This window comes from Siniperca chuatsi, linkage group LG11, assembly GCF_020085105.1.
Source record: "Siniperca chuatsi isolate FFG_IHB_CAS linkage group LG11, ASM2008510v1, whole genome shotgun sequence".
In the NCBI taxonomy this organism is placed as follows: Eukaryota; Metazoa; Chordata; class Actinopteri; order Centrarchiformes; family Sinipercidae; genus Siniperca; species Siniperca chuatsi.
The window spans coordinates 26,906,646-26,919,743 of record NC_058052.1 but is presented as its reverse complement, the minus strand read 5'-3'; the positions used below and the strand labels follow the sequence as shown (position 1 = coordinate 26,919,743).

Here is a 13,098-nt window from a genome sequence, read left to right as displayed (position 1 = left end):
TGAAGTACTGCTGTAAAGCAAAGCTCATCTGTGTACAAAAGCTCAAGAAAAACAAGTTGGCAACCAATTATTTTTCTGTGGAACGTCTCATCATCACAATTTTCTGCGTGGCTTTATAATGATGTCACTTACTGTTCACTTTCAAGCATTGCAAGAATTATTGCTGCTGACTTTTCACAATGTTGCACATGCCACATTTTTGAACATGCCACAGTTGATTGTATGGTCCATGTCCAAGTATTTTTGGTGCTGCCTTGCATCTTGGCCCCAGAGAGGAATGTGCAACTTTCAACTTATATGTGGATGAGTCACAGTTAAACTTGAAAAAAGTAAGACTAACTTATCTTTTTTTCTTGTAATTTATATTTTTGTATTTTGGTCTCTGTTCGCACACTCTTGGTCTGGGGCTATTTTTTGAGATATGGTCAAGACCCCTTATTTCCTCTGAAGGAAATCTTAATGCTACAGCATACAATGATATTTTAGTCTGTAGTGTTCTGTCCACTTTGTGGCAACATTTTCGGGAAGGCCGTTTCCTGTTGCAACATGACAGTGCCCCCATGCACAAAGCCATGTCCATAAACAAATGGTTTTCCCAGTTTGGTGTGGAAGAATTTGACTGGCCTGCACAGAAACCTGATCTCAACCCCATCCAACACTTTTGGGATGAACTGGAATGCCGACTGCAAGCCCGACCTTATCACTACCCTCACTAATGCTCTTGTATCTAAATGGGAGCAAATCCACGCAGCCAGGTTTAAAAATCTGGTAGAAAACCTTCCCAGAAAAGTGAAGGCTGTTATAATTTCAGATTAATGCCCATGGTTTTGGAATGTCATGTTCAACCCACAGATGGGTGAAATATCTGGTTGTCCTCATACTTCTGGCCATTTAGTGTGCTTTTATATGTATTTTTTGTTTCCCTGTTCAGCCAGTAGATGGCGGTGTCACACAGTGTTAGAGTTCAGCTCTTCGACATATTCTGGAGAGGAAAACACACACATGCACCCACCTTCTATTAGACTCACAACACAAAGTCAAAGGCGAACATGTGTGCAGCTAAGTACACGCACACACACACACACACACACACACACACACACACACACACAGAGAGCAGCCATTAGAGATGGCACCCAGGCTGGGGTGTCTGGGAGAAGACGATGATTAATGAATCAGTGCATTCCCTCACTCTCCTACCTTCCTGTCATTCTGTTTTTCTCATCCCTCCATCTCTCGCTCTTCAAGACTCTCTCATCCCCTTCTCTGCCTCCTGTCCTTTTCCTTTCATCTGCCAGGCCTCAGTTTCTGACCCCCTCTGTCATCGGTCCGACTCGGTCCCTGTCATCTCCTGCTCCTCTCCCTCACCTTTTCCTTCCTTCTCTCCCCTCATCTGTCTATCACTTTCTTCCTCCTCCACCTCTTTCTCTTCCCTCCCACCTCTCTCTGGCAATGTCACAGTGCAACCTGGGAATGAACAGAGGGAAGTAGAAGCAGAGGTAAAACGATTTAATGACCACTCAGAGAGGCAGGTTCACAGCAATTAGCTGCCAGAGATGAGATAAGATAAGAGCTGACCTTCTACTTTCTTGTCGTCTCTTCACAGTTACCCCTCCTCCTGTCGCTGTTTCTCTTGTTCCTTCTTGCTCTTTTTCACTTGCTTTCTCTCTGGGCCTGTGTTCTGCTGTCTGTTGCTGACTGTCTTTTTCTTGCTTTTTCTCTTTCATTTTTCAATTCAATAAAGTTCAATAAAGCTTTCTTAGCATGATGTTTTCATCAAAAAATGTCGCCAAAGCATTAAAGCTGAGGCCGATACTGAAATTGATATTTGAGATTTAAAAAAACCGATGCTAATATGAGCTAATAGTGGGGGGTTTTAAACAAAAACAAACATTTTATTAAAATTCATTTCATTTTATCTCAATATATATAAAGTTTGTTATCAGAAATTAAAAAAAAAAATTAAAAGATATAATCTGAGTGGGACATTTTACAGTTGAAAAATAAACTTGTCAGTGCTACCTGCTAAACTGTGTAATGGAGACACAGTTTCTTAATTACCTCAAACACATCTTTTCTGCATTGCATTTTTGTACTGCAATTTCTTGTTACTTATGCTAACATAGGTTGGATAAGCTATAATCAGCCAAGAGAAAAACAATTATGACCAGCTGTTATAGTTTATTCTCTTGCCAGTTCTGTTTTTAGAAGTTCAGTTGTACTTTTTTCCACGTTTTGGGAATTCTATAGAAAAATGTCTTCACTTCTTCGTCTGTTTACTCGCTGTTTTCTACAGTGACCCGTTTCAACAGCCAATTTGTGATCACTAAGTCTGTATTTGGTTAAAATATGTCAGTGTACAGGGTTTTTAATTTGGATTGAAAGTGATGCCAATTAAAACGCTCTTTTTGTCTCTGTGTCTTTTTCTGCTATCCTTGTTTTTCTCTATGTAGCTTTCATCCACCTTTTTTGTGTCTTTCTTTCTTACCAAGGAAGTTATGATTTTGATCCTGTATGTTATCTTTGTATCTCTGATGGTTAGCAGAATATCTTAAAATTATTAAATGGATTCCAATAAAGTTTGGTGGAAAGTTGGCCAAAAGCCAATGAAGAAAAATTGGTTTTCTTTGGTGCTAATAGCTCCATCATGTGACCATTTATAACATCCTATTACATTTCTGCTAATAAACTAAATTCATTTTTCCTGGCCTCCTTAACTCAAGACAAATCTTCTACCATAGGCCACACCAATTTCTGCCTGAAAAGATTGATCATTTAAACATTTTCTTTCTCATACAAATTTCATCCAGGCTTCACCAGATTTGGTATATAAAATATGTGGATATGCCCGCAAAAAGTATATTTTGTTTGTTTGATACATCCTGAGATTAGTTGACAAATTCATGGAGGTGTGGCTTGTCTAATGTAATGTAAACTTCGATAACTCTTAAACATATCATCCAATGGCATTTAAATGACATTGCCAGATATCGATTCTGAGCGATCTTGTTAAATTTTATGGAATTTAAAGGTGGTGCCACACAGCAGCATAATACATTCAAATGGCTAGAACGCTGTAATCTTGAGTCCGACTACATTTTTCACACTTCATTCCTGTACAACGGGTACAATGAGTGTTCAGAATTGTATAGGTGTTCTTACAGGTAAATTATAGCCATCATCAGCCAGTAGGTGTATTCAGATGCAGAATCTTAATGTAGATTGGTACAAAAGACAAATGTAGAGAGTTGTATGGAGATAGTCTCTCTCTCTGAGTGCTTTCTAGTTCTTTTTTTTTTCTTTTCTTAGTTTCTCAGTTTTTCTCTCTCTGCTCTCAGTACTACTCATGGTCTCAGGGGTTTACCGTTCCAGATGACGGCACTTTATCCCAGGCTTTTGAAGTTACTCCTCCTTCCGAGGCTTTGTTTGTTGTGTTGTGTCTTTTCTTTATCGGGGGCTGCTCGGATGATGTAATCCCTGCATGTTTTTAATAAGTTTTTCTATGCACCTGAGTTAATCGGTATGCATCACACTGGTCTAATAAAGGGGCGCTTTTAAATTCAATAAACTCTAATTTCCTCTGGCCTATTACTGTTTGGCTCACTCTCTCTGCCTCCTTTCTTTCTTTTCTCTTCCCTCGCTCTATCTCACCTCCAAAATTAAAAGTGCTTTGCTTTTTGGCATGAAAGTGAAAAGCAAAACTTGCCAAAGCATCATAAACTTTTTAAGTGATCAACTTTGATCTTTCTGCATTAATCAGACATCTCTCCTGTCTCTGTGTCTCAGGGTCTAACTCGTGGCAGGTTGTGTCTGCTGGAGGTGCGGTGGTTCAGGGAGGTTATGGCCACAGCAGCGTGTACGACGAGGCCAGCGGCTGCGTGTTTGTCCACGGGGGATACAAGGCACTTAGCAACAACAAATACGGCCTGGTGGACCACATGTACCGATACCACGTCCAAACGAAAACATGGTGAGAGCACAGAACAATGTTACCTATGAATATGTTTCTGTATTCTCTGCAGACATTTTGGTGTTGAATAGATATTGATGTCCTGCATCAACACTGAAACCTGCCAAAATGAAAATTGTATTGACATCCACAGTGACCATATCAGCTGCCTGCATCATTGTGTAATAATACAGTCACACTGCTCCAGACTAACCTTTTACATTGGTGGCACTGGTGCGGCAAACTTTTTCATTTAGGTTCACCAGCACATATTTGAGGTGCACCCAATAATACATTTTAAGCGGTACCTTTTTAGTAACATATATATTTGAAATAATATATTTACCCTATTTCTACTAAGTTATTTATCATTTCACCATTTTAATTCTACGTAATTCTCCACCTTATTTTAATGTGTACTCACAAACTACTTTAATCTGCTCACCTTGCATTTCCCTTCAGTTCTCTTTTACTTTTCTCTACACATGCACACACCTACACCTCTGGTCTCCAGCGCACACACACACCGGTCTGTTTCTCTCTTCCTGTATGTGCCTGCTTTGTTGACTTTCTTCATCAACAGTATGTTTTATAAAGTAGCCCAAAAAACACAACTCGCGTTTTGGATTTTTTCACCCGCTATTCCCTTTTCACAACAGCAGGTGAGCAGAGTGTGGGGGAGGCTTGTTGTTAATGACACCGTCGAAACGTTCTAAATCAACGTGCTACCGAATGCCATCTGCACCAACAGGTGCACTTACAAGTTTTAACAAAACAACAGCATAAGTAGTAGGCCTACATTAAAGGTGCCACATGTAAGATTCTGAAGCATTTTACGTATTCATTTTACGTATTCATTTTATGTATTAATCACTTTTTATTGCTAATTAGTCAACAGGTTGTAACGTAACAAAAAAAAAGAGACATTCCCCGACTTTCTCGGTTCCCTAAAACAGCCTGTGGACTGATTCTATGTAAAGGACTCGGGTTGGTTTTTCCGGGAAAATCCAAAGGATGTGACGTTTATGCGTGCTCCCCAGTGCCTTCTCTCTCCACTTCCCACAGTGTCAACAGTGACTGTGACACTAGCTAATGTTAGCTTAGAAATGGAGTCCGCTAACATCAACAAATGGCCGACACCCACTACAAGACAGAGTCCAACACAAAGTCCAAAGTCAAAGCTAACTTTAGCTTACTGCAAAGCATGTGAAATATATTGTGATATTGTGGTTTTAGCTGGCGAACGTTAGCTTGCTTGCTAACACGGACGAATTGCTAGCTAGCTAACGCAGCAAAATACTGTCTTGAGTGGATAACATCAGCTAATTCAGCCAGAATCCCAGGCTGCTCTGGATGGTAAATTGGTTGGCTTGCCGTTTGTAGGTTACTTTGCCGGCTGGCATTGCGGGGCGGCAGTGTGGCTGGGTTTGTAGCTGGCTCGCTAATGTTATCGCTATCAAAATACTATCTGAGTGGATATGTTATTTGGCTAGCTTGCCAAATTACTTCACCACCTAATGAGATCCATGATACTAACTTACGTATTAAGACAAACGGTGTTGATTTTAGCCAACAATAAATAATGTAACGGTACAAGTTGTATAACAATTGCTTTCCACTAGCCAAGAGCGATGCAAGGCAGGGGCGGCCAACTAGTTAACTGTAACCTAGGGTAAGCTGGGGATGGCCGGCTGGATGTGGTTTGGCTGCCTGATGTGGGTCTGGCGTTGGTTGCTTCGTGGTTTTGGCTGATGGGGTAATTTGCAAACGGCAAGCTAGTTAGTATCATGGAGCCAATGGTCCAGATAAAATATAGGAACATTACAGAGAGTAACGTTATTTATTTTCCAGCATTCAGTGTTCATTTCAGTCTTGTGTATATCACTTTTGGCCGATGCCTAGGATGATGCTCGCTTGGGCGAGCAACAGGATGCTGACTGCAGTTCACTTAACGGCCAAAGGTGTCATTAATAACAAGGGTTTTCTGAAAGTTACATATAGAACCTTTAAACAGGAGACATACTCTGTGTTTCTCCGCAGAGCATGTTTGATTGTCAGTAGACCGCACAGGAGGGGAGGTAGAGCGAGGGGAGATTGTCCTCTCATTAATCAATCGCTGATGGCGTCGTTTTTTATTTTTATCAGACCTGTTAAATTTCAGGCGCACTAGTGCGACCAATGAAAATGTTTAGTCGCACTTGACAGATGTTTGGTTGCACCCTGGAGCCCTGAGTCATCCATTCTCTAAACTGCTTATCTTGTCCAGGGTTGCAGAGAGCTGGAGCCACTCCCATCATGCACTAGGTCATAGGCAGGGAGCATTCTGGAGAGGTTACCAGTCTTTTACAGGGCTGACACATTTACACCTATGAGCAATTTTAAGTTATTGTGTGGAACTGTGACCAAAATATTTACATGGTATCAGTTTCCAAAGCAGTTTTAATATCTAACTAAAATGGAAGGAGTCTCTTTCTGTATGCATGTATGTATGTCTGTCCTTCAATTTTCTTGACGACCGTTCATCCGATCGACTTCCCACTTGGCGGGTGTAGTATTGCTGAGGACCCGAGGAAGTGCAGTGTCGAGTGTGACGTTGTTTGGATGAGCGGTTCTGGAGAAAGCTGCAATCGGCAATACTGGAGGCCAAGCAATCGGCCTGTTCCGAATACACACGTTTTGAACTAGTAACTGCACTAGTAAATCCAAATCTAGCAAATAGTGGATCAAATTACACTGTACAGTGAAAATGTTTAGCTAATTTTGGTTGATGTCAAACCTACTGAGAGTAAGTGTTGGCCAGCTGTTGCTTGCCGGGTTTGTTTGTGAGAGAGGGCAGAGTGTTTGTGTGTTTGTACTGTTTTGAGGTGCAGGTGTTGCACCAGATGTGCATATGAGATTTTTTACTCCTCTCCTTTACATTCCAGAGGGCAATTTTGTTCTTTTTAACTCCACTACTAGTACGTTATTAGTCTCACTTCACATTCTGCATTAATCATGAGATCATTAATATATTACTTCCACCCTTTTATCTAAATCATTTTTCAACCTGTGGAGGAGCATGTCATCGTTAACTGATCTGGAAGAATTTCACTTTTTATTAAATTTTTTTCTTTTTACTTGAGTTTCATTTCTTTTTGATACATTAACATCTAACACATGGTAATGCATCAGTAATAACATACTTAGGAATCGAGCCATTCTTCACAATGAGTATATTAACTTTTGACACTTGAGTACATTTTGAAGCTAAAGCTATTTTTTCTCTTGAAAACTGATGTAATATAATAATGATGAAAATAATAGTTATTCTGTTATTATAGTATTATGTTATGCAACCTTACAAAGACAATTATGAACACATTATATGGGATTCAGAAAAATTATGGTGGTGTTTTATTTTTTCAGTTTTGTAGCCATCACGGTCATTTAACTAGAGCCTTTCATAAGAAAAACAGATGCTCCAAACTTAACTCATACTGAATATAGACTTTCAGAAAGTGATCATTTTTGGTTTCAAAATGTATGTGAACTCTTTGAGAGGAGAAGGAAAATGAACATGCTTGAGTCAGAAGAGAAGAGAAGGCGGAGAATAGACGGAGCTGACAGGAGGTCTGACCTCACATGACCCCAGGCAGATGGATGGGTGAAGGAGGATGCCTGGCTCTATCAGCCTCTTCTCTTCACTTAGTGTATGTGTGTGTGTGTGTGAGTGCACATGTGAATGTACGCTAACATATGCTCACGTGTACACACACACATTCACACACGCAACCTGCTGTCTCTCCGTGGCTCTCACTTTCCAGATGGAATTTGTTGTCAGAGTCAGGTGTCACTTGAACTGGTGGACTTTTGAAATTCCCGAAACATGGGCGTTCCAGCTATTCTATACAGCTACAGCCCAATGTAAAGATCATCTCTTCTCTGTCAGCAGAAAGCTCCTGACAACACACCAGGGCAGGATAGCGTCTTGTCCATGAAGTCTGCATGTTAGTGGTTCCCAACTGGCCCAGCCTCAGGGTCCACATTTCTCCTTAGTCATTACATCATGGTTCACTAGGCTTACTTAACACCCATTTCTTTCTTTTTTTCACAAAATGAAAACAAAAATTAATGAAAAGCAATTGTTGCGTAACACCTGATGACAACTGGAAGTAGTGTATCTAGCGAGTTGATGACGTTAATAAAACAAATTCACTGAAAGCAGTTTTTATTTTCTGGGGCATAAAGTTCCCAGGATAACAAAAATAGTTTTTACATACAATATTGGTGTGTGTTTTTGATAGGTACCTCTCACTCAACAGAGTAAACTAAAGGATGAGCAATGTAGCAAATTATTTTCTTATCTGGATCAGTTTCTCCTGTGTGTTCATTAGTTAAGGGGACTCAGTGTGTTCCTTTAAGAACTGTTGAACATCAAAGACTCGGGTGGAAAGTCAGAGTTGCCGCAGTAATTGAAGAAGCCACAGATAGCCACCACAGTTGGTCTCCAATATGTGACCTTTGACCTCAAAGAGGTCACACACAGCGGACTGAGACCTCCTACAATGTCTGTGTCGAGTGTTTCTGTATGTTTGCGTGTGTGTGTGTGCATGAAAGAACAGTTGGTATGAAGGGCAGTCACCACAGGCCAGGTCACATACCCAGACAGACGCCATCAATAACATGGCACCATGGAGACACACACACACACACACACACGTTTGTTTCACTCTCCCCATGGGGGACAGTCAATGACATAATGCTTTCCCTAGCCCCTTACCCTAACCTTAACCATCACAACTAAATGCCTAACTTTAACCCTTACTCTAACCCTAACCCTAACCTTAACCTAATTGTAAAATGTACCCTAAAACCAAGTCTTAACCCTCAAAAAGCAGTCTCTAACCATGGGGACCTCAATGTTTGTCCCCACAATGACACAAGTCTCCATGGGTTAGTGTGCATCCCCACTGGGATATAAGAACATGAAACACACACACACACATAACTGACAAATTAACACTTTCCTAATATATTTCACCTTGCTCAGTTGCATTCTTTTCTCTCTTTGTGTGTGTGTGTGTGTGTGTGTGTGTGTGTGTGTGTGCAGGTTGATCCTCGGGGAGAGTGGTTTGGCGCGGTACCTCCACTCTGCAGTTCTGCTGAGCGGCACAGTGCTGGTTTTTGGGGGAAACACTCACAATGACACGTCGCTAAGCAACGGAGCCAAGTGCTTTTCTGCTGACTTCATGGCTTATGATATAGGTAAGAACAAGTCTTAAATAATCACACACATACACAGAGGCTGGTACTACATTTTGCAGCAAATATTAAATATAGCTCTATCTACTCATATTGGAACTGTTCTCAAGCACTTATCCCAGTCTACCTCAGGGTTCACCCTCACAGATGAACTGTATTATACTTGATACATGATTAGGTCTTGGTTTCTGTATTCTCAGTTATTGTATTATCCAATATATTCACCATATGTACCACACTGCATACTGTATTTGGTTGTGATAATAATTGAAGGGCCATCACATACACACACATACCTTGCTCAGCCAATCTTCTACTGATCACCCTTGGAGAAAATAGATTGTATTTGTTCTTTTTAGTCATTCACAATGCTTTTTTACACACACAAACACACATACTGCTGTTTTTACTACTGATTTTCTGGTGTGTATCAGAATTGCGCAGCAGCAGCATGTGATGAAAGGCCCTTTAATGGTGCATACTGTATGAAGAGAGGGAGAGAGGAAGAGAGAAACTTACAGTAACAGGCAAAAAACAACAACAAAGAATAATCTTAAAGACACAAGTGTGTGAGGGATACAGAGACTGCGGTATAAGTAGAGAGTATGGATGATTAAGAGTCCCATTATAGTCTACCCAGTCGCACCATAGACCAGATGGCACGAGAATGTTTCCACCCCTCGACAGGGACGGAGAAATGGAGTGATGAAGGGAGCTTTGGGAGAGGAAAAGAGGGATTACACCAACTCTTCACAGGAGAGAAACAACAGGGAGCAGAGAGATTAACAGAATGAAGACAGAAGGAGGGAAAAAATGAAAGATATATGTATATGCATGGAGAAAGGTGCATTTAAGCATGCTGGTGGCTCAGCAGGCAAAGCTGCCATGTCCTTGTTTGTGAAGTTGCACAATCAATTGTATCCTATAACTGTATGTTGAGGTGGCAGGGTTGCTAATGGTTATACAGGGTGCCCTCTAGTGCTTAATTAGTTGATTAACCCATTCATTTATTGACACAGAAATCATTTACTATGCAAAAATGTCAAATATTCCTTGTTTTCAGCTTCTCAAATGTGAGCATGTGCTGCTTCTCTCTGTTTTATAGCTTTTCCAGTTGAATATCTTCCATTTTGGACTTTTGGTCAGACTTCACAGATCCTGTGAGCTCCTAGTAGTCAAGACCCGATCTGGGACGCAAGCTTTGTTGGGTTTATTTAGCTCTAGGAAGGTTCTTTTTGTATTTGCCACAAGTCTCTGGTCTGTATTTCAATATGTCGAATACCCAAGTGGGCCCTCTCCGCTCTGATTATGTGGCGTGTCACAATAATCGCTGGAGAAAAATGTGTTTTTTGAGGCGAGACAGTGAGTGTGAACTGTGAATTGCAGAGAAAAAGGCATGTATTGCTCTTTTCTATACTGATTGCTAGTTCTTGCTGTCAGTGTTGGTGTTCTCTCTCTCTATTATGGTCTTTTTAGGTCGAACACACTTTGGATCGGGTCAAATTATCTTCAGTTCTGTTTTGGACTGAGTCTACCTGTCCTTTATGATTGGGTCTCCTTTTTTGAAAATGACATCTGGGTATGTGTCCCATGGGTCTGTTTTGGATTGGGCCCAAGATTTTGCCCCCATGAAGACCTCCAGGTTAGACAAAACTTATGAAGTTGTCACCTCAGGCTCTTGTGATGGACATTTTCACAGTTTTTTGTCATTTCTGTCATCAGTACAGCTGCAAATCCTTCAACCAGACAACAGGATGTGCTTGATTAATTGGCAGCATTGCTCTGCACAACCACAGTCCTCTGCGGTTGACTACTGTGCAGCTTAATGAGGGTCCTGCTCAAGGGTGTCTCAGGAGTGGTTGATTGAGGAGGAGAGCATATAGTATTTGCTTCTCCTATCAACATTTTCCTAGTTTGTCCTGGAATTTGAAACGTTGACCTTTTCTGTCACAATTCAGTTTCTCCTCACATGTATCAATAAACTATTGATCCCATCAGTCACTAGTATTTATAAAGTATCAGTATTATTAGTATGTATTATTAGTTATTAGTATTAGTATGTAGAGTATGTACAATTTTATAGTATATTCCACAACTAATAATCATAAAATTTGCTCTCCCAGAGAACACTAGTTTGATGAAATTATTATTATTTTTTCAAAGATTGTTTTTTGGGCATTTTTGCCTTTATTCAGATAGAGATAGCTGCAGAGAAAGACAGGAAAGGTGGGAGAGAGAGGGGATGACATGCAGCAAAGGGCCATGGGTTGGAACGAACCTGGGTCTCTGTGGTACGGACTCAACCCTTAATGGTACTCGCTCTACCAGGTGAGCTACCGAGGCGCCCCTGATTAAAAAATTCCACTAACTAGCTTTTTCTGGAGCTTACAGCCGTGACCAAAATTCTATACTTAGGTGATGTGCTGAGCTATCTTATGTTAAGCAAACTCCATCTGCTGAAGAAGACCTTGAGCAGCGATTAAAAGCTGAAACTTGAATTACAAATTTTTATCAAAAGAGTAACGGTAGTTTTTTCTAACATAATCAAGTTTTTTTTTTGTTCTGCCGTTATCATCTAGCCCATTGTTGGTCCAAATTCGTCTGCCCTCCCCCTCTTTCTTTCATCTCTCTTGTCACTATCTGCTGTAAATAACATAATAAAGGAAAAATACCAAGGAGGATATTGGTGAGATAAAGCAGTGATTGTGAGGAAACAGATGAAATAAGAGAGCAGAGCAATTGAGGAAGGAGAGAGGGGGATATACACAGAACGGAAGAGAAATAAAGAGTAAATGAAGGAGGGATTTAGGGAGAGAAAAGGAAGCACTGACGATGGTGGAAGAGAATTACCTGAAGACAATAAAGGTATGCCAGGATGAAGCAGATAATAAGCTTGTGAATAAAAGGCAAAATCAAAGGTAATAAACAATAAAGCATTTGTTTACAGAGCATAAACAACGCAGTGTTGAATGCTGTGCTTCTTTTCACCCCATCAACACTCGCAATAAATGTGTCCCTCAGCTCTGCACAAACACACACCTGTCTTTATAAATATCATCATATATTCATTACAGCTCGTATCTGCAGATCTGCACAACTTTATTGTCCACTAGCCACCTCACCGGCTCACCACAGAGGCACGGGAGGGAGGGAGGGTAGTGATGGTTGAAAGAGAAAAAACAGTAGCATGAGTTGGAGAAAGGAAGATGCTACTGTGGTAGATGGTGGGTTAAAGATGGTTAGGGCAAAACAAAGTCTGAACTGGAAGGGGCAATGAATGGTGTTCCTGCATTTCTGGAAAATGTCAGTATATGTTAGCTTTGTGAGTTTTCCAATTCTGGTACTTGTACAAATCTAAAAATGAACCTTTTGATAATGAAGAAACAAGTTTCATATTCAACTGCCTGCCCGTTTTTACACAGTTAGCTATACCAACAAGTACAAAATACATTGTTGGTACTGGCACTCCAGAATGACACATATAAGCATTTTTCAGTGCTAACCACCGTAAACCTCTGTAAAACGTGTTCATCTGTAAGCTTTACAGGTGCTGGTAAGGGGATTTTGTTACCGTTGGACAGATCCAGGCTAGCTGTTTCCACCTGTCTCCAGTCTTTGTGCTATGCTAAGCTATCTGACTGCTGAGGCTGGCTGTAGCCTAATATTTACCGTGCAGACAGGAGAGTGGTGTCGATCTTCTTATCTAACAAGAATATTTCCCAAAATGTTGAACAAATTTTAAAGGTTTGGTTAGATTTAGGCACAAAAACGGCCTGGTTATGGTTATGTTTTGGCAACCCACATAACCACCTGAACCTCCTCCCTCTGCTAACTTTGTTGCTCTATAACTAGGGATGGGTATTGTTAGGAGTTTATTGATACTACTACACTAACCACTCTAATCGATA

The 13,098-nt window shown here is 40.6% G+C and overlaps 1 protein-coding gene across 10 annotated transcripts in view; it reads left to right on the top strand.

The window, feature by feature from the left end:
- Positions 1–13,098, top strand: part of atrnl1a (attractin-like 1a) — a 259,623-nt gene that overhangs the window by 43,699 nt on the left and 202,826 nt on the right. For all 10 annotated transcript variants that reach the window (XR_006379858.1, XM_044214108.1, XM_044214113.1 and 7 more), the window contains exons 9-10: positions 3,787–3,970; positions 9,039–9,193. Coding sequence is in view for 9 of the 10 variants with exons in the window: in XM_044214108.1 (XP_044070043.1) it covers positions 3,787–3,970; positions 9,039–9,193 (339 nt within the window). In the remaining variant the exon portion in view is untranslated. The remainder of the gene's footprint in view (positions 1–3,786; positions 3,971–9,038; positions 9,194–13,098) is intronic.